General features: G+C 45.3%; 1 protein-coding gene and 1 pseudogene across 5 annotated transcripts in view; both read right to left on the bottom strand.

Annotated features, from left to right (window-relative positions):
* ARHGAP44 (Rho GTPase activating protein 44) overlaps positions 1 to 24,763 on the bottom strand; it is a 166,052-nt gene that overhangs the window by 48,790 nt on the left and 92,499 nt on the right. For 4 of the 5 annotated variants that reach the window (XR_008507232.2, XM_045889824.3, XM_064583051.1 and 1 more), the window contains exons 4-6: positions 14,369 to 14,445; positions 6,573 to 6,684; positions 4,483 to 4,559 (exon numbers count right to left, since the gene is read on the bottom strand). Coding sequence is in view for 3 of the 5 variants with exons in the window: in XM_045889824.3 (XP_045745780.1) it covers positions 4,483 to 4,559; positions 6,573 to 6,684; positions 14,369 to 14,445 (266 nt within the window). In the remaining 2 variants the exon portion in view is untranslated. Of the gene's footprint in view, positions 1 to 4,482; positions 4,560 to 6,572; positions 6,685 to 14,368; positions 14,446 to 24,763 lie in introns of those variants that run through there. The other variant, XM_064583053.1, reaches the window with a different exon arrangement.
* Positions 13,736 to 13,833, bottom strand: LOC123854874 (U6 spliceosomal RNA; annotated as a pseudogene).

Raw genomic sequence — 24,763 nt, 5'->3', positions numbered from 1 at the left:
TGTTGGGAAAAGAGACCATAATCATGAATTTCAAGGTATGGTGGCCTTGTCAGACATCTGTTCTGTAAATAAACTCAAGCACTTCCCTGCTCCGACAAGAGAAGAAACCAGGGATTCTCGGCCAAGAAGTCTGAGCTTTCAAATTTGCAGAGCAGAAAGTTCCAGGCATTAAGGAGGGCACGTGATGTAATGAACACTGGGTGTTATATGCAACTGATGAATCACTGAACTCTACCTCTGAAACTTAAAATACACTATACGTTAATTAATTGAAAAAATTTTTTTAAAGATTTTTTTTAAATTTATTTATTTGAGAGAGAGAGAATGAGAGAGCACATGAGAGGGGGCAGGGTCAGAGGGAGAAGCAGACTCCCTGCCGAGCAGGGAGCCCGATGCGGGACTCGATCCAGGGACTCCGGGATCATGACCTGAGCCGAAGGCAGTCGCTTAACCAACTGAGCCACCCAGGCGCCCAATTAATTGAATTTAAATAAAATAAAAAGAAGAAAGTTCTGCTCTGATGTGACACCGTTATTAGCTGGGAAAGGTGCCATTGCTATATGGCTGGGGAGGTAGAGACGGAATACTACCTTTAATGAAGGCTAGAGGAGAGAAAAGGGCCAGAAATAAGGGTATGGAATTTTAGGGATCAGGAAAAGGGTCAAGAGGGCAAAGGCAAGAGGAGTTCAGGGCAACGGGAAGTCGAAAAGAGGAATTTTTGGAAGGCAGACAGGAACGTTCCTTTAGAGGGACATTTATTTTTTCATCTGTCCAGTCTCCTTTCCTCTGTCATTGGCATCCTCCGGTTTGTGAGGTCCTGCCCTACTCCTGCTCTGATGTGTGGGCCAAAGGGAGCTGCCAGGGTTGTTTTGTTTTGTTTTAAGATTTATTTATTTTAGAGAAAGAAAGAGAGAGAGCAGGGGAAGGGGCAGAGGGAAAAAACATCCAAGCAAAGCAGATTTCCACTGAGCAAAGAGCCTAATGCAGGGCTTGATCTCACAACCCATGAGATCAGGACCTGAGCTGAAACCAAGAGTGGGACGCTTAACCAACTGAGCCACCCAGGCGCCCCGGGAACCTGCTGATTTTGCAATGACCCTCACTGTGAGTGGCCCAGGTGAGGGTCCCTGATGCAAGCTAAGCCCACACCCATCCTTCATCACCTTGACCAACTGACAGGCCAAGGAAGTGGCATCTAAGCAAAGTCTAGACAAATGAACCCTCTCCTCTGTACTTTTACAATTAGAACAAAAGGAACAGGTCTCATGCTGGGGAGACAGGAGCCCAAGGGACTATGAAGACACTGGATCTAAGATGCCTGTATGCGGGAGAGGTAGGAGGTGAGGAACAGCTTCTAAGCTGAGACTGTGCAGTCCGTCCTGGAGGCACTAAAATCTCTCCTAATTAGCTACTTCTTTAATTCCATGAGCTGCCCAGTATCCATCCCCCAACTCTCCTGTTTTATCTATATTAGTTCACCTTCCAGAGAAGGCAGGTGTCTTAATCTGCCCGGGGTGCCATGACCATATACCATAGAGTAGGTGGCTTAAGCAACAGAAATTAGTTTTCTAGAAGTTCTGGAGGCTGGAAGCTCCAGATCGAGGTTCTGGCAGGGTTTGGCCTGGTGGAGGCTCTCTTACTGTCTCCTCGCTTGGGCCTTTCCTGTGAGTGAGTGTGTAAAGAGAAAGAAATCTCTCCCTTCCTCTTCTTAGAAGGCCACCAACCCAACTGGATTAAGGCCCTACCCTTATGACCTGACTTAAGCTTAATGAGTTCTGAAAGGTCCTATCTCCAGATAGAGTCATATTAGGGGGTTAGAGCTTCAACATGTGAATTCGGGGAGGGAGGATGAAATTTAGTCCACAGCTATTCAGCAGAAGCATAAAGCGTTCTGGACTGAGAAGGGCTGATCTTGAGATACATTCTCAGAAAAACTGAGGCAGCCTTCGGGAAGGAACAGGGCTCCTTCTGCAACCACTGCCAAACCAAATCTATCACAGAAAAGACACTGTGTATCATTCGATCCAATTCAATTCACAATCTTAAATTCAGCATAAAGCTTCCTTGAGTTTTTCCTCCAGCCTCCTTATCTATCATCTTTTACTCAACTTCTAAGCTTTTGTCTTCTCTGAGGATATTAAGGCTTGTACGACTGGCTTTCCAAGCAGACAAGCCAGATTTACTCGAATCGAGGCAAATACACACCTTGGATTCAGACCTAATTAAACATTGGATAAAGGAGGTGGATTTGACAGTATCTGCCCAAGTTGTTGTAGAATTCAAGGTAACTCAGGAACGACAAAAAGGGACTAAAGAAAGGTTTGGTAATCCCGCAAAGAAAAGAACCTACAAAGTGACCACAGTGGGAGGCAGGGTGGGGCGGGGGTGGGGGCAGGAAGAACCCACTGTTCCAGAAGAGCGGCTGGTGATCCTTGCTATTCAATGGTATAGCATCTGGTCTTACCCTCACTGCTGTATCTTGGGGTGCGGTCCTCATGCTGACTCAAGAGTGAGGGGTTAGGGAAAAGGCAGGAAGTTGGGGTGGGTTGGCTTCTGAAAAGACAAGGGTTCTCAAGGGTCTCGACTGAAGTTTAGAAGCATAAAAATTTGGACGGGGGAGGTAGAGATCTCCTGACAATCAGCATGTCTTTACTCCTCGTATGACTCCCCAGATGTGGGTCTTGGAACGCTGATGTCATGGGCGGCAAGTGGACGTGGTCTGAGGATACGGTAGTCGGTGATGCCAAATCCATACTCCCCACGCAGCCTGCTCAGTCTTCTTCCACAAGTGCTAAGGAGAGAGCCTCAGACCTGGGTCGGAAAAACTTTGACAACTTTCCTCCTCCTCTTCCCTCTTAACAGAAGGAGATGAGCTTCGGGATCACAGCCTTCCACAGGCAACAGGATGTAAAGTTTACCATCACTGGCTTTGCTTTTGTCCCGTTCACTTCTGCGTCTACCTGGCATTTACAGCAAAGGGTAGTACCTTTCGATGTGTGGTAGGGCTCTAACATTTTTTGAATGGATTCATTTTGAAGAAGCGGACTGACTTTTTTCGAGATGCGTGGGTTCAGATGTCCAAAACTGGTCGGGTGGACTGAAGTTTGGGAAACGCTAAATTAACGAAAGACATCTTTGTTTCCCTGCTCTTCTAACCTGTTCTACTTCTGGTCTTGGGGGGACCGCCCTACACTTCGAATTGGTCCAGATGTAGAATTCCAGGGTCCCATCTAGCACTTGGGAAGCACTGTGACAAACGTGATCTCAATTGACACTCAACACAACCTCCTCACGTCAACTCATGAACGGTTTTACTACCTACGCGCAGGTGATGGAACTGCAACTCTGGGAGGTTGACTGACTTGACCAAGCTCACAGGTCTCGAAAACTGGTGACCTTGGATCTCACCACCTCACCTCGGACTCCAGCTTCAGGACCCTATGTTACATCTCTCAGCCCGAGTAGATCAGTATTTTCTGGTTTTGTTTCTTTTCCTCAAGAAAATTAAAAAGAGGTAAGGAGAGGATTAAAATTGACCTGCAAAGGGCCTCTGGTAGCACCAAAATGTTCCTTCCATATTAATCTTCAGGAACCTGCATTCCTTCCAGCTGCAGAGTTAGGTGCACGCACCACTGCGAGAATTAGGAAGCTGTATACCCACCATCAGGACATATGGCGGTCAGAGTCAATGGCATCTCAGGGCCTCTGGAGCCCCCCTGCTATAACAGGCACTTTCCAGAGGCTTCTGAGAGACGCTGCAGGAGGAGAGCATCACAGCTAGAATGCTGCTTCCCTCCTACTGGCCTCAGGTTCAGAGGATGGCTACAGAAAGAAGAGCTACATACCACTGGCTTCAGGAAAAGGTGGGCAGGTCCCAGAACCAGAAATTTCCCCCTTCTTTAGACACAACACCTCACCCACCCTGCCTCTTTCAGCTCAGCTCCTACTATGCCCCCCTTGGCTCTTACCCCGGCCACGCCGCCTTGGTGCTGTACCCTGAATATGGCAGCCTGATCTTCCCCTCACCCTCTGCCTCAGGGCCTTTGCACATGCTGTGCCCAATCTCTGCATGGCTGCATCCTTCTTGTCATTTAGGTCCCAGATCAAGTGTCATCTCTAAGAAGCCTTCTCTGTTTCAGCCTACCTAATGTTGTAGCCTCCCTTTCTCCATCACTCTCTCCTAAAACTGCACCATGCTACCTTCTTCACAGGACTTACAGACTCCTGAAGTCGCTATGTGTTCACTGGCCTGTCTAGGGTCTCCGTCTCCCACACTGGGCTACAGCCCCCATGAGAGCGGGGACCCCAAATCTCTGACTCACGACGCTCACCTCCAGTGCCTGCCACGTCAGGGTATTAAGAAAACCTTAAGAGAATGAAAACACACTCAACAAATGCCTCTGCCCACAAACCCCTCCCCACCCCCCAAATACAATCACTTTTCCAAGAAGCAAAAAGGAAAGCAAAGAAACGCTTCTGTACCTTGTTCGTGAAGAATCCATGTCCAGCACCAGCTTTGCTAAGTGTTTCCTCTGCTTCTGAATGTTTGGGATTTCCACCTGTGGTTACAGGACAGAGTCAGACTGAAGCTCCAGATGAATTCTTAAGTGGGCTGGAGGCCTCCCAGTCCTCATTTCCAGAGGAAACCCTCAATTCTCTTGCCTGAGCTAATCGCTGCTCTTTCTTCACTGGACACCTGCCAGGCCCTCCATCACCCCGACCCTCTTATGGGACTCTGCACTCCTCTGCTCACTTATTATGCCCGGCCTCATTCTTGCCCCCCACCTCGGCCAGCAAACATGGGCTCCATCCCAGCTCTGTCCACAGCACAAGGGCCATGCGTGGGGAGAAAAGCAGAACGAGCTGACACACAGACCTAATTCAAAACAGACAGCAGCACGACTAGTCTCAGGAGGCTTGAGAGCTGATGGGGGAATGCAATCAGGATGTATTTTTATAGAAATAAAGTAAGACTTTCCCCCCCCCCCAATAAATACCCAATAAACATTACCACAGCTCTGTTCGGCTATGACAAGTTCTTCCATAGTGGTTGGTTGTATGCGGATGCTCTTTTTACATTTTTATTTCTAAAAATGACTTCACTGAACATCCCAGTGTGGGATTCTGGGCCTGGGGCTCAACCAAAGAGGGCAGGAAGTGCGAATTTAAAAGGGAAAACTGACTATATTGAAACCAAAAATCATCTCAGGCCGCGGCTTTTATATAGAAGGGAGAACCGCGAGGAAGGTCTTCGGAGCAGGGGTGAGTAACGTATGGAGGGGAACCATATCTGATAGGGAAGAGAAGAAGTGGCCCCGGGTTCCTCCAGGCACCACAGAGCCTATAAGCAAAGCTGGAGGGGGACTGGGGACATCTGGTTGGTACAAGCGAGTCTCAGCACCCAGGTCAAGTGCGTCCCTTGGGTTTGCTTCAGGCTTTGCCCGAGACCCCAGGCCACCTTTCCGAAGAGCAAACGGCCTCTCACACATGCACTTGGCTGGGCAACAGCCTATAAGAGAACAGCATCTGAGGAGTCTAGAGCTGATCTCTGTCAAACCACCATATATAGGATTTTCTCCTTGAAAACTTTTAGGCACTCTGGTTAATGATTTGCTCGTCCATTCTGTGACAGAAATTGCACCAGGGGATGGGGAGGTGCTGGGGGCAGTCCAGGAAGGAAACCAGGCCTGGTCTAGGGCAATGCCGTCCAATATGGTAGCCTCTAGCTTCCTGTGGCTACAGCATTTTAAATTCGAATGAACAAAAATTAAATAAAATTTAAAAGGTAGTTCCCTCAGTGACACTAAGCACGTTTCAAGAGCTTACTAGCTCCCAGGTGGCTAGTGGTTAGCAAACCATGCAGACACAGAGCATCTGCAGTTCCATGGGACGGGGCTGGGGAGGTCCTGGATGGCCAATTCAGGGCAACTGGCAGGAAGTCAAGGGCTCAAGGCACATAAAATCCCCAACCATTTCCATTCTTACTTGACACAATTTCACTTGGTTGAAGCTAGCCAAATTGTCACGTGGACATCAAGCTGTCTTTGTACCCAAATGGTTTTATTTTGCATCCTTTAAGATCCAAAGATGAAGGGGATGAAGAGTGCACTTATCACAAGAGCACTGCGGAAGGTATAGAACTGTTGATTTGCTATACTGTGCACTTGAAACTCACAGAACGCTGTGTGTGAACTACACTGGAATTAAAGTAAGAAATAATAAAATCGAATTAAATGAAAGAGAAGGGATGCATGTACACATAAGGTGCCAATGGCCCTACAGAGAGTCTCCTCCTGAGATTGGGGGCTGCTGTTCCTTTTCCAGAAGACGGGAGATGGGTGGAGGGCAGGGTTGGTATAGCGTGCAGGCTCTGGTGGGGAAGGACGTTGGGAGCTAGCTTTGTTCCTGTCCCCACTGGAACACCAGGGGAGAAGAGTGTGGGTGGGAGAGAGGACCGGCAGGCAGCGGGAAGGGCTGCCACATCGGGGAATCCAGACCAGGCAGACGGGCAGTGATAATTCCTGATGAAGAACAGGGTCACCGGGCGGTGTGGCCTCATGCATGCGGCTTACCTCGGCCAACAAAAACAGGGGCTCGATCACGTCTCTCTCCACCTGCAGCTCAAAGTGGATCAGCTCCTGAGCCAGCTTGTCCTCTGTCTCTCCGCAGAGTTTCAGCATCTTCCTGCAACGGGAGGAGAAAGCCATGCTAAATACCCCACGGAGCAAGAGGTCCCTGTATCCAAGCTGCCCAACTTGTTCTGTTCATTTTGATTTCTAAAATTATCCATTTTTTAAATGATGCAAAGTATCTACCACGTGCCTGGAGTAAAGGGAACACGTAGGGAAATATGAGAGAGAGAGACGTAGGGAGAAAAGACTCCTACATGCTGAATGTACAGGCCTGTAAGACCCAGATGCTTCTATGTCCCCTGAACACTGGAAAATGAACTACAACCGATGCACAAACAGACCAACATCTTTCAACTCATCCCCCAAAACTCAGTTTCAGGAGGCTCTTCTAAAAAGAGAACTCCTTCTCCTAAGCCCATGACAACTTACCTTGTATAGAAGGAACAATTATCCAGTGGAAAATTGGAATGAAAAACCATTACAAAAATGTATTCATAATAAGCAAATAACAGAAGACCTATGTTATATTCCTAGATGAGAAGATACATTATTTCAAAGACGTTAATTCCCCAACTGGGTATACGGGTATCCAGGCAGTCCTCCTTTTACATGGTACCAGGCTAACTGAAATGCATGTAAAAAGTTTTTACAAATCAATAAAAGTAGGAGAAGAGGCCACGGATTCTAAAGTTAGTATGTATCTTTCCTGTTCTTGTGTTTACACTTTTATGACATATATAAGCGTTCACATACAATATAGAATACCGATGCCTGACCTAAACAAGTTCACATCCATGGTTTTACACTGAACCTATCCCTCCTGCTTGCTTTGTTCATGCATCATTATCTTTGGGGCTTACGCATCTTGATACATGCAGAATTAAATCATTCTGGTGCACGGAATTTCATCTCACCATTTATTAAGCCTTCCCTTAATGAAGAGGGCCATCATGTCCTTCCCTACCCCAACAGGGCTGTTGTATGCATGTACGGTCTCTGTTTGCGGGTGACAATTTTCCTGTGCAAAGGAGAGGAGATATGCATCCCCTTAACCTTACTAGATACTTGTTCTCCAAAGTGATAACACGAACTTCGCCCTCACCAGTGCAAATGAGAGTTCCCAATGCTCTACACTCTTGCCAAGCCTCGGTACTGGTAAGGCGTTTAATTTCTGCCAAACTGGTGGATGCCAAATATTACCTCATCCTGGTTTTAATTTGCATTTCTTGGCTACTGGTGAGACTGAGTGACTTCTCGTCTTTTGGGCCATTTCAAGATCCCTCTTGTAGGATGTGCTTGTTCACATTCGTTGACTGTTTGGGTACCAGGATCTATTTATTTGGATTCACTTGTAGGAGTTCTTTATATATACTTAAAAATATGGGTGTGGATGTAGAAGGCATTCAAATTCTTTTTCCGATCTGCTGGAAATTTCAACTTCCAGGTCGTGGGCTTCTCTTTGTTCCTTTTTTAATGGTGTCTTTTTTTTGATTTGTCTATTACTTACCTCCATGCTCCTGATGCTACTTGTTAATCTTTTTTTTTTTTTTTTTTTTTTTAAGCATTGGCTATTGACAGTCACCTCTGGAAAATGAGAATTTGGTGATCTTTACATCTGCCCTCCCCGCATTTATTTATATCAGTAGACCTTTAGTATTTGCACTACATTTTGATCCCATGTGCCATTCAGAGTTTGGCTGGGTAGGATATCGTGATCACTGGTCTTTCCCATACATTTGTCCTCTCTGTAGAGTTAATAATTGTCTTGCTTTGGTTTGCTTGTTTAGTTTTTCTATAGACCTGACTGAACCCCAAATCCTCCACCACTATTTTGTCTAAGATACTGAACCACACTTGTTGTGAATGAATTCCATCTTGAATTCATCTCTCCTGGACCCGTGTCAACCCAGATTGACTTTTCCTTTGATCCCTTGGCATAGCTGTCTTCCTGCACACTTCCTTCCCCATTTCCTGGGATTTTTCTCTCCCTCTGTCCTATGCCGGGTAGATCTTATTTCCCATATCCTGTGTCTGCCTCTTTCTTGGTCACTCCATTGTAGAGCACAATTTGCTTTAGCTGCCTGAGAAAGAGTGTGCAGGAAGCCAATTTTTGAGACCTTGCACGTCATGACATTCCCCTCTACCCTCACGTTGATTGATAGCTAGGCAGGATATTGAATTCTATGCTGAGCATCATATTCCTTCAGAATTTTGAAGGCATTCCATAGCAATCTCCTTGCTTCCATTGTTGCGTTTGGCAAGTCTGGAAGCATTCAGATTTCTGAGCCTTTCTATGTGACCATTTTTTTTTCCTCCAGAAGGTTGTAGAATCTCTGTACTTGTCACTAGTCTTCCCTAGTGGTGAGCCTGGGCACAGGTTCAACTTTTTCTGTGGTATCAGGAGCTCAGTGTACCCTTTCAATATAAGAACTCATGTCCTCTGTTCTGGAAAACTCTTCTGGATTACTTTATTACTACTGTTATTCTTATATTTTAATAATATAAGTTATTCAGGCCTACAGCTTCCTGGATTGGTCCTCTAATCTTCCAACTTTTCTATTTTTCGTGTCATGGTTGTCTTCTTCTCTTCTCTGAATTTCTTCGACTTTATCTTCCAAACTTGCCACTGAAAATGTACTCTTTGTTTCCATGAGCTTGCTCTTGACCTCAGAGTATTTCTTTCCCATAGCATTTTTTTATTGACATCCGGGGTTTTTTTGTTTTTTTTTTTAAAGATTTTATTTATTTATTTGACAGAGAGAGACACAGCGAGAGAGGGAACACAAGCAGGGGGAGTGGGAGAGGGAGAAGCAGGCTCCACGCAGAGCAGGGAGCCCGATGTGGGACTCGATCCCAGGACCCTGGGATCATGACCTGAGCCGAAGGCAGATGCTTAACCGACTGAGCCACCCAGGCGCCCTTGACATCCTGGGTTTTTTAATTCTTTTTTCATTGAGATATAATTGGAAAACATACTGGCTTTCATTCATGGACGCATTATTTTCTCTTAGCACTTGACAATGTAAGCATGCGTTTTCCTGAAATCTTCTCCTTCCCATGCAATATCTATTTCTTCCGAGTTATATTTTCTCTTACCCTACTGTTTTGGTATGTAGGCTGCAAGTTAGACTTCCTTCAGTCTGGTGAGCTTGGACGCCTGTCTATATTTAAGAGTGGGGACTCAACAGCTTGGAGTATGTGAGTAAAGCTCATTGGCTGCGAGTTTATCTATAGGATGGCTGAGCTGGGCCATTTGTTCAAGCATTGCCCCCTCCAGTATCTTTGGGTCTTTAGTTCATTCCCGTTGGTCTGGTCACATTTGCCAGAGAAGGCTCTTCTTGCTTTCCTGCTTAGAGAGGAAAGACCTGGGGGTCGCATGGGTGGGGGAAGAGAGATGCAGGATCTCAGCATCCAGTAGGCATTAGTCACTTTAATGTGTGATACCCTTACATGGTGTCCACAGTCTGGGGACACTCTGCTTTACACCCTCCAGAGAATAAAGCTCCAAACTTTTCTGCTGGGGCTGGGGGTGAGGAGATGAGGGTCTCCCAGAGCTGTGGATAAGGGCTGGGTTTGAGCCACCCAAGTGGTACTAAGCTAGCTTTTGACACACACTCATAACTTGGATCACCTCCCAGCCCCCAAAGACCCACTCACCATTTTAGAGATCCCTGGGGCCACCACCCCTGAGCCTGCAAGCATTTCAGGATGTAAATGACATTGGCTGTCTGCATATCCTACTTCTGGCTCCAGAGTCCACTTTCTGAGACCTGCCCAGTGAGTTATCAGTCCATCCTAAGCTTCACAGCTCACAAAATTTTGTTTCCTCTCCTATTCTTCATGCCTTTCTGGGTTCGTGTCTTTTAAGAAAAAAAAAAAATCCCTTCATTGTAGTGGATTTGGAAGGGAACAAAATTCGATGTTTGTGCTCAGTCTGTCATTTTACCTGGGTGTTCTTCATCCCTTCACCTCCAACCTTCCTGTGTCCCCATGCTTTAGGCGAATCTCAGAAACAGCGTGCATGTTTCTCCACCTGTGGTGCTCTATATTATGAGCCGTTGAGTTTATTCCATCTTTTATGACTGCAGATATAGAGCTCTTATACCTTTACTTTGTTTTCTCTTTCCTTGCTTTTTGCTCTTTTAGTCCCTTCTAGGGTGTGTGTTTTTTTTCTATTTTATTTACTTCCCTTTACATCCTGTTACTAATTTTGAAGTGCCACATTCTATTCCCCTTGTGGTTCCTCTTGCTTTTCTAATACACACACTTTACACGAAAATGCAACACCTTATCTTTCAAAGAGTTAAAGACCTTGAAACACTGATCGCCTTCCCAATGTTCCATGCTATTATTTTCTGGTATTTTTGTTTCACTTTGCTTTACTGCCCCCCCCCCACAAATTAATGTTTTAATTCAATGCTTATTTGTATTTCTTTACACCAAAAGGTAGCAGAATATGCCATCCCCAAAATGCCGCTTGGGCATAAGGATTATTTTGAGCTGAAGGCAGTCGAGAAACAGATACAGAAGAGATCTCTGCCCTCCCCCTATGTGCCCTAAAAGTAGGACACGGACTGTAAAGCTGTCGTCCTCCCCCCCTACCTGGAAGGACAGAAGTCAATCACCAAACACAACTCCAGAGCCTTATCAGCCAGACATGAACCCAAAAAGGCACCACAGGAACCTACATATAAACCTGACTAATAAGCCTTATCTTCCATTTGCTCCCCCATATATCTACCACCCTAGGAACTCAAATTTCTTCTCCTTTGCCTTGTCACTTCCCTCAAAATTGTTCTTTTGTAAAAAGTGCTACCTAAGCCCAAGTTCGAACCTGCCTTTGAGTTACTCATCACCGAGTTCTGCCGTGTATGCCCTGCACATGTTAATAAAATGCATGCTTTCCTCTGTTGATCAATTTAATTTGCAGGGCCCCACTCAAGAAACCTCAGACAGGTAGAGAGAAGAGAATTTCCATCCCCTGCATGGCACTCACTCAATTTTTTATGCTATCTGGCTACTTGCATGTCATTTCTTCCTTCTGTATGTAACCTGTTTCGCACACCTTAACTAGATCTTACAGTGAGAATATGCAAGTAGTAATTTTTCCTAAATCTTTGCCTGCACTATCTTTATTTTCCTTTATTCTTACATAATGGTTAAGTTCATCATAGAATCTAGGTTTCTTATATTTTCACTCAATACTTGAAGGGATTCCTCCATTACTGCCTCACATTTATTTTGGTTGATGAATAAGCAGTCTGCTATCAACTGAATTACTCTCTTTCTTTTAAAAGATTGACTAAGAGAGAGACAGTTCGAGCGAGCAAGCAGGAGGGGCAGAGGGAGAGGGAGAGAGAATCCTAAGCAGACTCCCTGCTGAGCACAGAGCCCAATGCAGGGCTCGATCTCATGACCCTGAGATCATGACCTGAGCTGAAATCAAGAGTTGGATGCTCAACCGACTGAGCCATCCAGGCGCCCCTTGAATTGCTCTTTTACATGCAATCATCTTTTCCTCTGCCTGATTTTAAATTTCTCTCTCTTTTTTTTTTTGTTAATAATCTGTAGTCTTCCTATCGTGCATCCGGGGATAGATTTCTTTCTGTTGACCTCAATTAGCATATTTTGTGCTTCTTCAATCTAAAGATTTAGGGTTTGGTTTTTTTTTTTTTAATCTAGAAAATAGGGGCGCCTGGGTGGCTCAGTTGGTTAAGCGACTGCCTTCGGCTCAGGTCATGATCCCGGAGTCCTAGGATCGAGTCCCACGTCGGGCTTCCGGCTCAGCGGGGAGCCTGCTTCTCCCTCTGACCATATCCCCTCTCATGCTGTTTCTCTCTCTCTCTCTCTCTCTCTCAAATAAATAAATAAATAAAATCTTTAAAAAAAAATAAAATAAAATAAAATAAAATTTATTTAAATCTAGAAAATAAAAGTTCCACCATAATTTCCCCTTGTCCTCATTCTCTTCTTGGGGAACAGCTCCCAGACACAGGTCTGCATTCTATCATCCATGCTTGTCCATTTCCAAATGCCACCTCCCATCCCTTGTAAATAACTCTGCTCGTTCTTGGTGGCAACTTCCCATCTGTTTGCAAGCTCACCAATTCTTTACTGGTGTGCAATTTCAGTTTATCTCGTTTTTTTGTTTTTTTTTAATTCCCTATGCTGCACCTTCCATGCCCTTGACTTGTTTCATAGCTGGAATCCTGAACCTCCCACTCCACTCCCCCTATTTTGCCCACCCCCCTATACCCCTCCCCTCTGGCCACCATCAGTTTGTTCTCTGTATTCATAGGTCTGTTTCTGTTTTTGTTTGTTCATTTGTTTTTCAGAGTCCATGTATAAGTGAAATCATATGGTATTCGTCTTTCTCTGTCTGATTTATTTCACTTAGCATAATATCCACTGGGTCCATCTTTATGGTCACAAGTGACAAGATCTCATTCTTTTTTATGGCTGAGCACTATTCCATTATATATAAATACTCTTATACATACACAGACAGACACACTCATGCACCCCACATCTTCTTTGTCCATTCATTTTATCAATAAATGGGTACTGGGGCTACTTCTGTATCTTTGCTATAATAAATAATGCTGCAATATAAACAAAGGAGTGCATATACGCTTTTGAATTAGTGTTTTTGTCTTCTTTGAGTACATACCCAGTAATGCAATTGCTGGATCATATGGTTAAGTCTATTTTTAACTTTCTGAGGAACCTCCATACTGTTTCCCACAGTGTCTGCATCAGTCTGCATTCCCACCAACAGGACACGAGGGTTCCTTTTTCTCTGAATCCTTGCCAAGAGCTTGTCTCATGGCTTTAAATTATAATAAGTATGATTTGAATTTAAGAAGTTCTATTTGGTTTTTCTTTAATTCTGTCCTTTTTTTCTTTCCATATCATTTGGTTCTTTGCTCAAGGACTATTTTGTCTTTTAAATTGAAGTCTATAATTGACATATAACATTGTATTTGTTTTAGGTGTACAATGGAAGGATTCAACATTTGCATATACTGTGAAATGAGCACCATGGTACATCTAGTTAATGTGTCACCATACACAGTTGCAACAGGAATTTTTTTTTTTTCCTTAAAAGTATGGAGCGTTTCACACATTGGCCTGTCACCCATGTTCAGGGACCATACTAACGTCTCCTGTTCCAATTTCAGCATATGTGTTGCAAAAGCACGCATTGTCCTTACTTAATTTTTAAGCTTCATTTTAAGCATAACTCTTTCATACATATTGGTATCTATTACTTCCTATTTTCTTTCATATTACCGCATTATTTTTAGTTCTCTCTGCTTCTCCTGCTGATCGTGCCTTGCTAATCCTCCCTCACGACGATTCTATTTTTAGTTTGTTTTTATTGTGAGCTCAAATTCAGCCCGGGTTGTTCTGGAAATCCTGTAATTTCTGACATCTGACATGGAGAGATTTCCCATTTACTTCGGCTGCAGCCCTAGGGATTTCATTTGTCCTTCAACCGTTTATTGTGTTTATTATGCTAATTTCTCCATCCGGGGAGTTGCCTCCCTGCACAGCCAATATGACTTTGGAGCCTGGGGTTTTGATTTTTCTCACCAGCAAACCTTTTCTTCTTCCCACCCCAGCTCCAACTAGTCTTCAAGTGTCCTCAGTGCACCCCTGAGAATTTCTGGCCCACTTCTCAGGGATGGGGGCTTACCTAGACTTGACGCAAACCCACACATGGTGTCACCTACCCGAGAAGTGTGTCATCTCCCAGGATAGCTGACCCCTCCATCAAACACTGAGCCAGTGTTGTCAAAGGCAACTTTTTCTGAAAAGGAAAAAAAAAAAAAAAAAAAAAACCTGTTGTAATGAAAATTATTTCAACAGCCACTGCCTACTCTGAAACAGCAAAAAGTCAAATACTGCCTAGGTACTGTATTAGCTAAGACAAAAACGGATCTTAAAGTATGTTTAAAACCTAAACATTCATGGCATACAGATTAGACTCAGAGGTCAAAATTCAGAAAATCAAAACCGAATTAAATGTGCCAATCTGGAAAATTAGCCTAAGGTTTACAGGCTGCATTTTAAAATAAAGTGGGATAGGGGCGCCTGGGTGGCTCAGTCGGTGAAGCATCTGACTCCTGATCTCAGCTCAGGTCTTGATCTCAGGGTTGTGAGTTCAAGCCCTGCGTTGGGCTCCACACTGGGTGTGGAACCTACTTAAAAATAAAATAGAGTGGGATAGTGGCAAGAAAAAAAAAAAAGACAAGATTTCAAACTTACATTAACAAAGATTTCAACAATTCCAACAATTTCCAAACTCAACAATTTCCAAAAGTCAATCTCTCTTTGGAGAAGTGCCTTAGCCCCATTTTATAAACGAGGCAGCGTGCGGCACCTGGTGGCCCAGTGGTTGAGCATCTGCCTTCAGCTCAGGTCTTGTTCCCAGGGTCCTGGGATTGAGCCCTGCCAGGTCAGGCTCCCTGATCAGTGGGGAGTCTGCTTCTCCCTCTCCTCTGCTCTCCTCTCTACTGGGGCGCACTCTCTCTCAAATAAATAAATAAAATCTTTTTTTAAAAAAATCAATAAACGAGGCAGCTCACGGTCCAGAAAGAGAGAGAAGTGTTCACATACAATAACAATGCAAAGAAAATAAGCATAAAAATAAAGGCACGCGGGGCGCCTGGGTGGCTCAGTCGGCTAAGCGGCTGCTTTCGGCTCAGGTCATGATCCCAGGATCCTGGGATCGAGCCCCGCATCGGGCTCCCCGCTCAGCGGGAAGCCTACTTCTCCCTCTGCCTGCCACTCTGCCTACTTGTGCTGTCTCTCTATCTCTCTGTCAAATAAATAAGTAAAATCTTTAAAAAAAATAAAAAATAAATAAAGGCACGCTCTAAGGAAAATAGAAAATGGCTGATGAGCACAAGAAAAGACACTAAACATCATGAGTCACGAAGAAAGTCCGAAGAAAATCCAAATCAAAGCCACCGTGAGTTACCACCTCACACCCACTAGGATGGCAAGAGGAGTAATAATAATAATCAGAAAATAAGTATTGGTGAGCCTGGGGAGTGCTGGTGAGCCTGTGCAGAACCTTTGTGCTATGCAGGGATAAACATAAAATGGGGCAGCACTGTGCTGAAGTTTGGCAGTATTTCAGTAAATTAAACAAAATTACCAAACGGCCTGGCAAGGCTACTCAATGCCATGCAAAATAACTGCAGACTGTCAAACAAAAACCCATGCATGCACGTGAATGCCAGCACTATTCATAACAGCCCAAAGGTGCAAAGAGCTCCAGTGTCCGTCGACTGATGAATGGATGGATTACAAATGGTATATGCATATGGCTTAATATTATTCGACTGTAAAAAGGAATGAGTGGCTGACACATACTAGGACATGGATGAACCTTAGAGAACTTCACGCTCAATAAGCCAGACACACAAGGCATTGATCAGATGATTCGATTTACAGGAAGTATCAAAAAGAGGCAAATCCACACTACTGTAGCATGGCCCATTCCCTCCTTGCTAATAAGCACCGACAAGCCCTCTCCTCACTGAGCCGAAACCACAACACTACACAGATAAGCTCCTCAACTGGAAAGCAACTGGACTGCACACAGTCCGGAGCCTCCTGTGTTACTACACAGAGATCTTCAGCTCCTCTCATGGACCTTATATTCTACATGCAGGGAAACAAATAATAAACATGCAAACTGTAACAGGGATCATTTCAAATAGTTGGAAGTGGTATGGACAACAGAAATCAGGACAATGAGGAGTGGGCTGTGGCGGGGCATGGAGCCCCGACACGGGAAGACCTCTCAGAGGGGGTGGCATTTAAGATGCAACTCAAGTGGCAGAGAGTCAGCCATGCCTCAAAAAGATTTGAGAAAGAACAGTCCAGGTAGAGGGAACTGCAAGTGCAAAGGCCCTGAGGTAGAACTAACATGGCTGGCTTGAGGTCCCTGCTTTGAACACCCCCAGGAGATCCGCATGCTCTAAGTTATCTCCAGGGAAGACACGGGCAGGTAAGTCAGCCCCCAAGAGTGACGTGGAAATTCATGTGGTTCCTGAGGTAAATCCCGGTAGAGGGAGCCCAAGACACCTGTGTGGCTAAGGTCCTTCAGTGGGTCTAAAATATATACCCCTCCCTGTGCTTAGACGTGTCCCCTCCAGTGAAGTCAGACTCCTTTCACTCAAGGGATAAACTATTACTCATCACTTCAAATAAAATGGGACATTCTTCTTGGTAAAAACTAGACCATGCAACTCAGTATTAATGTATCCAAATTTAAACATCACTTTCTAGTTGTCCTACAAAGGTATTATGTACACATTTCTGGAGACTTAATTAAAGGTGCAGTAAACAGTGTTATGAGAGTGGGTACTCCCACATCGCCTTTTAAAAAAAGTTATTTAAAGCACATTTTTTAAAAAGTGTCTAAAGTGGTTAAAAATGAAAAGAGGCAGGTATGAATATATGCTCACAGAGGCACCATGACTTAAGGTATTAGCTCTTAATCAGGAGTGATTCTGCCTTCTTGGGAACTTTGGCAATGTATGGAGATATTTTCACTTCTCACAACATGGGGAACACCACTGGCATCTAATGGAGAGAAGCCAGGGACGCTGCTAAACATCCTACTATGCACAGGACAGTCTCCCCAAAATAAAGAATTACCCAGCCCAAAATATCAAGAGTGCTGAGGCTGAGACACCTGGTTTAAGGAGAAAGGTCTTCAATATGGAAGTTCCTAAAATATTCCAATAACAAACCAGTGAAGATGCTCTGCCTTGAATGTCAGGTAGAACAATCCCAGTATGGGTTAGCTCACACAGAAAGACCACTTTGGTTTGTGCTGAGCATCCCGGGTCCCATGACTCCTGCCTTTGGGGCAGGACCTCGGCTATCCAGAATCCTTCTTTAAAATTTGACGATGAAACAAAGTAAGAAAGACCATGCCTAGAACAGACTAAAGGGGACCTCCAATAGCCTCGAAACTGACATCCTTTGGGGAAATGTATCTACCAGTTGATGACCTGAGTTTTTCTAATATGGACAAGGATGAGCTCAATTAGTCCTACCAGTGGGTCAAGCAGGAAACTGGGCCTGTGAGTGGCTAAAGGCAGGAGGGTCAAAATCAAGAGAACAAAAACAGCTGCTGAGGACCGCGAGGCTAGCCAGTGTTGGAGAAGGATGGTGGGCACAGCCAAGTGTCTGTTCTGCACAATCCACACCAGAAAAAGCAGCCTGAAGTGCAGGACTTTATTATTTTCCACTTATTATTATTATCTTCCACTCATTTCATCACTTAACACCCTCACTAATGACTCTGAGAGGCTTTCAGGCAGCAAAGAGAGTAGCATCCAGTGACACAATATCACAAAGTGAGAGTTATTCCTGTTTCGATGGTCTTTTAATCCATAATATTTTAACATGGAGAATAACCTTTCTCTCTCTTGCTCTTTGTTCTATCTAGCTAGCTAGCTACGTGTTGGAGGAGGTCACTGAGAGCACGTGACTGCTGACTGACCCGTGAGCTGGACCCAGGCAATCAGAGGTTCCTTGCCCCCCTCCTACCCTGTCTTGCCCAAGCTAGAAGCTGCCCTAAGGACACAGCCCTGGGAAAGTAAGGTGCTGCTGAGACCATCTGGATGTATACGTGACCGAACCCAGTTACGGTCTCTTTATAAACTTTTAAGATTTGGCGTGTGGGTGTGGGGATCAATTAGTCTTGTGACCACCCAAGACGAACCTCATATATAAGCTCCCTTGCTTCTTAAACCTGCCACCTACCAAACCTGGAGCGGTCTGTCTCTTTCTGTGGTCTCTTCTTGCCCTCTGTGTCCAAGAGCCAGTTTGCGAGCCAACACTCTAACAGATTTTTAACCAGTAAATACATGCGTATGGCACAAAACTCAAAAGTCACTAGAAAGTTTACAGCAGCAAGTGTCCCTCCCATCCTTGACTCTAGGACACCTAGTGCCCTTCACCAGACACCATGACAGCGATAAGTCTTCTGTACATCCTTCCATAAACACTCTAAGCAAATCCAATTATACATATGTGCGTGTCTATTTTTAGTGGATACTTTTTCCCCTGCAAATGTTAGCATACTATACCCACCACTCTGAGCCTTGCTTTCCTTTTCGTGTACAGATACCTCTTGGGTCATTTCCCATCATGACACACTGAGCTGTTCCATTTTTCCTCTTTTTTTTTAACGGCTACATAGATCACGGAAGGAAGAGGAGAAAATTCATTTTAACAAGTCCTCTACTGACGGTGTAACTGTCACAACCCAGCAGGTGACTCTCAGGAGGAAGAATCCCCTCTAGGAGGGAGGCTGAGGGTGAATTAGTGTGTGGACTTCCAAGGGCAGGAGTGAAGGGGGTTAATTGGGCAAAACCTTGGTGGAAATTAATGATTTGTTTTTATTTGTATAGATGCTTTTTTTTTTTTTTAAAGATTTTATTTGACAGAGAGAGACACAGTGAGAGAGGGAACACAAGCAGGGGGAGTGGGAGAGGGAGAAGCAGGCTTTCTGCCGAGCAGGGAGCCCGACGCAGGGCTCGATCCCAGGACCCCGGGATCATGACCTGAGCCGAAGGCAGTCGCTTAACCAACTGAGCCACCCAGGCGCCCCTGTATAGATGCTTTTGAAATCAAGGAGTGAGAAGGAAGCCACTAAGCAAAAAGAGGAAGGAAGAAATGAATCAAGGCTGTACACCTTCATGTCAAAAAGGGGATAGTGACAGTGTGTAATCAAAGATGGCAAAAGAGAAGTTAATGAACTGCAATCTGCAACAGACTACAAATTAGTTCTGTTTCTAAAGAGATTCTCTGAGAGGAAGGAAGAATTGAGGGTTTGGTGGATGGCAGGCACGTTACTGAACCTCACGACTGCCTATACCGAGGTATTATCTGCTTTCTCCCCCCGCCACTCCCCACCCCCAGTCTGCTCACCCCCACCTTCACGGATAAGGACACTGAGTCTCTCATGTAGAGGATATAAGGAAGGATTAAACTGCCCAATGATCTACAGAAGCAGCTGAAATTGGTCTCCCTCTATGAACAAGGATCTAGGCTGAGGCCACCCGATGCTCAGGGAGATATGAATGCCTGGGTAAAAAGACCTTACTTAGCAACCTTCATCCCAGCCAGCAATCTTTCAGATCAAAAAGAAGGTATTAAAATAATCTTTCCCCTGACTCTAGAGTACCAATAGAACCCGAAGAATTAAGGTTAGGGAAGACAGAATGTTCCAGGGTTTGGAAGTTGTCAGTCTGACTTTTCTGAGATGACTCTTCTCTCTAAAATATCTTGGGCACAAGCAACAGTTTGTAGGATGACTCAGAGACAAAAAGTCTAATCCTAATATCCACTCTGTTTCCCCAACACGCACACACACACCCCCCATACCCTCTAATTCTGAAAACTGCTATCCACTCTCCTCTAATTCCAAGCTCAGGCAAGTAGCTCTCCTGGGGTTCACTCCCCAAAAGACACAGCCCAGATGTACTGCTCAGGGTCAGGAGTTCCGATGGTCATTTCAGCAGAACAGTGGGGCTGTGATAATGGCAGCAGGTTCTACTTCTACTTCTTTAATGTTTTCTTATGTTAAAGCATCGTGCTAGGTGTTTACATGGACTAACCTCACCAAACTCAAACAACCTTAGTGGGTAAAAATTCATTACTGTTATTACCATTTCCCAAATAAGGAAACCAGGGCCTCCAGCGCTAACGAACTTGTCCAGAAAGCAGGGGAGCTGGGCTTCAATCTTAGGTAGTCAAGCTGCCAGAGCTTAAATGCAGAATCATCATGCTAAATTGCTTCTGTAGAGAACAGGAAAGATTCAAAGTGGCGTGCTGACATATTCTGCAGGTTCTGCGCCTAAAATACTCATGGGCCATCCATTCATGACACAAATGTATTTTTAGCCTTGCCTACCCTGTGGCAGGCCCTGTTCTAGGCATTAAAAATATAGCCATAATGGAGAGACAAGATCCCTGCTCCCATGGAGCTCAACTCATCAGTGATGGGGAACAATCACCATGATTTCAGATAATAATACGCACTCTGAAGAAAATAAAATGGGGCGGTGTGATTGCGGGAAGGAAGGGAACAAACATTAGGAGGGAAGGGGAGCCGTCCTGAGAACCCCAGGGCTAGAATTAGAAAAGGAAAAAGTTGTGGGCATGTCTCTGTTCTGTGACAGGTCAGTGCCGTGGGGGCAGTGATGACGGGGGTGGGAGCAAGAGCCGAGCTCAGAGATGCAGGCAAAGGCGCGTCATGAGGGTCCAAGGGCCAGGGTAAGGAGGTGAAATTTGATTCTACAATGGGAATCCTTTGGTGGGATTTCAGCAGGACGGTGGCTCCATCTGATCTCCGGTGTAGAGAATGGATTATGAAGAGGACAGGGTTGAGGAGGAGCTGGAGACCTGCCAGGGTTGGCCGTGTTGAGGCCAGAGACGATGCATGCATGGATGAGGGTGGCAAATACTGAAGGCAATGGAAATTGTCTGGAGGAAGAGCAGGTGGGACCTTCTGAAAGTCTGGATTGTGGAAAGAGAAAAATATAGGGTGACGTCTGGGAGTTAGAAGTGAGTAGGCAGTGGATTTCCCATACTATTCTTGACTGTTCTGCCTTCTTTGCTAGATCCAGCTCCTGTTAGGGCTTAAAATGCTACAGGTCCTGGGGCTCTTGATTCAAGGGCCATTTGTCTCCTTAGGTGATCTCATCAAATCTTATGGAGTCAAGAGTCGCTCAAACCAGAGACCCTGAAAGCCCTCTCCACTCCTAACAACCCCACATCGACTCAAGTCCTGCATGCTCTACATCGTGTATCTACCGCATCTGCCGATTTCTCTCCATCTTCCCTGATCCCAATGCATCTCGCCTAGATGGCTCCCATCTTTGTCGGTCTCTTCCACCATAGCTTCTGCCCCCATGTATCCATTTTGACATGATTGCTAATAAATAAATAAATAAACCATGCCCCTTCTGATTAAAACACTGGCTCCCCCAAATCCTTACCATGGCCTCTAAGGTGCGATGGGGTCCCCGCAGTCCCATCTCCGGCCCCTCTCCTTGTCGCTGTCCATATTCTAGTCACTGGCCACCTTCGTGTCTCTCAAAGATGCCCCAACTCCTTCCTGTCTCTGAAAATTCTGCAGCTGTTGCCCCGTCCTAGAAGCAGCTTCATCCCTTTGGCTGCCATTACCTTCTGCTGCCCTTAAAGGCCACTTCCTCACAGACATCTTCTACTATTTAATTCCTAGTGAGCTCTTCTTCTTCGCCCTGAAACCTCAGCTGAGGAACTAATGACTCCGTGTACCGGCTGCTTCCCTGGAAGACCATGAGCTTCCAGAGGATGGGGATCCTGCTGGGTTTGCTCAGCACTTGGCAGATGCACCACCTTCCGTGGTGGACGTGGCGCTTTCCAAGTATTTAGTGAGGAAGGTGGAGAAGGACTCCCGCTAACAGTGTATTTGTTGAATGTTACTTCCCCACGAGAAATGCAAGGACAGGGAAAAACTATTTTCCTTATGCTGATGGTCTTAAAAACCAATGAAATAACCAGCAATCAGCTTGGACTGAAGGAAGCAAAATGGAAACCTAATTCGTATCCTTTCTATTCTCCATCCCACTTAAGGAATCCAGTTTAACTCTGTGCTCACCGAATAACCCTGCTCTGGTCACTCAGGTTGCGGCCACAAAACTCCACGTTTCTGTCCACTCCCATGGGACAGCCAGCCTCAGCTTTTAGAGCCAAACCTTTAGAGATATATGATAAAAGCTTTGGTGTTGGAAACTGCACTCAACTGCTAAAGGGCTAACGAGCTTGTTTAAAAAGAAGTGACAAATAGCAATGTGTCATGTGCACCAATAAAATGCCCAACACTGCATGGATACTCTTTTTTTTTTTTTTAGATTTTATTTATTTGAAAGAGAGAGAGCGAGCATGAGAGCAGGGAGGGGCAGAGGGAGAAGCAGACTCCCCACCGGGCAGGAAGCCCGACGCGGGGCTCGATCCCGGGACTCCGGGATCATGACCTAAGTCGAAGGCAGTCGCTTAACCGACTGAGCCACCCAGGAGCCCCTCTACCTGGACACTCTTATAGTCCCTTCCCATTCTGAGATGCTAGGACCCCACTTGCTCACTTCAGATGGCCTCATTCCCTAGGAGAACACGCCTCTCCTGACCACCTCCCCCCCCCCCTTTTTACTTTAGTAGAGATGACACATAATGCCACATTAGTTTCAGGTGTACAACACAGTGATTGAACAACTGTATACACACGCACGCCATGCTCACCGTAAGCATAGCTACCATCTGTCACCATACGGCACTGTTACAATACGCTATGTTCCCTATGTCGTGCCTTTCATCCCTGTTGACTTGTACAATCCATAACTGAAAGCTGGTACCTCCCACTGCCCTCCCACCCATGTCACCCGTTCCCCCCCAACCGCCCTCCCCTCTGGCCGCCATCAGTTTCTTCTCTATATTAACCTCTCGACCCTCTCTTCACACCCAACCTCCCTATTTACTGTTTGTTTGTTGCTTCCCTCACTCCCACTTTTCCCCCTTCAATTTTTTTTTAAGTTTCTCACTTTTAATCTCTTTTTCTTTTCGCTGTTCCTTAGATCTTGACACATCTCCTTTCCTAATAATCTCAAAGAACCGAGTACATATTTCAGTACCCAAGGTAATTAATAACTGTCATGTATCCTATTAAATCCCTTGATGTGTTACTTTAGAAAAAAACTGGAAAAGTGTATTTGAGTCGTGGCCTTGGACATTTTTCTCCTGCCAGTCTGTGGCTGTTAAATATTTAAAACAGCTCTCTGACTTTCTTTTCAGCCGGATCCTATATTCAGTCCTATGAAGACACGAAAAGACTGATCAGCTCAAGAAATCACTGACCCAATCAAACACGCGAAGTCTGTGCGGGGAAATCACTGACCTATACATACTCGAGCACCCACTTCCAGCACGTACTTCCTCCAGGTCAACCCCATGGGTATCCAGCTTGCACGGTGATCACTGTATTAACATGGCTGCAACCCGTAGGGCCTGATCATACCACTGCGTGCCCTCCCTGCCAACAGAAGCCTGATCACGTGCATCCCAGCAGGTGCCTCACGGCCAGTCAAGGCAAACCCAATTCTCTCCAACACATACTCACTTCCTCAGCCTCCCTTGCAGGGAGACATAAAAGAAATTCTTCCAGGAAAGACTTTTTTCTCCCTGATAAAAACAAAAAAAAAAGCATGCAAAGATAGTTTATCCTCTTACCACTCACCCTCACACTATATGCCTATGATGTGGTTACGTGAAGATGTGATGTCCGGGGCTGCAGCAGCCTCATTACAACTGGGAGGAGCCAGAACATTGCAGAACTGCTGACCCAAAGCTGAATACACCTTGGGACCCGCTACTCCAGACATCTTGTGAAGTAATATACAGTAAGTGCCTTTTTGCTGAAGTCGCAATTAATTAGTGTGTTAACTATGTCTTCTATTTGTTGTATTCTGAGGCTTTGACATCTGGTGTCTTGCTGACCCTGGGGGGACCGCCTCTGCCAGGGTTAGCCAATACCTGGAGACAGTCAACAATTCACGCATGAGCGTGCCTGTCAAATGAAAACCAACCAATCCACAGCCTAGCCTACACCCCAACTACCTCTTTTATGGTGCTCTCATTCTCCAGGCCACTTCCACCTGCCTTAACCCACTCAGGGCCAGGTACCAGACAACTAGGGATGAGAGCCTGCTGAAGTTTCTCAAACAAGCCCATCCTAAGCCTGTTTATCCTGCTTCATCCATTTCTCCCAGGGGAAAGCACAATCATGTCTCTTGCCCACATTTTCCTCCTTCTATCCTGAGTAACTCTGGTGCTTCCCCGTATGGCCCTGCATGACACAGGGTGCACCCCCCATCAAATTTACGTTTTTAATGCCAGTGATCCCCTGACCTGTTGGCCTCACCAGATCTTAAATTTTCTATTAATACCCCATCTTTTAGAATATGTAGGGAGCCAAATGCCTCCTAACTGATATAGTTTGCAAGACCCTCAATTCAATTCAAACCCGACACATCTAGGCAATTTTACCTCATCCCAGAAAA

This window comes from Mirounga angustirostris, unplaced genomic scaffold (assembly GCF_029215605.1).
Source record: "Mirounga angustirostris isolate CCGP_5_RB_7025 unplaced genomic scaffold, mMirAng1.0.hap1 SCAF_17, whole genome shotgun sequence".
Classification (NCBI taxonomy): Eukaryota; Metazoa; Chordata; class Mammalia; order Carnivora; family Phocidae; genus Mirounga; species Mirounga angustirostris.
Note: the sequence above shows the minus strand (reverse complement) of the source record. Positions and strands in the feature narration are given on the sequence as shown.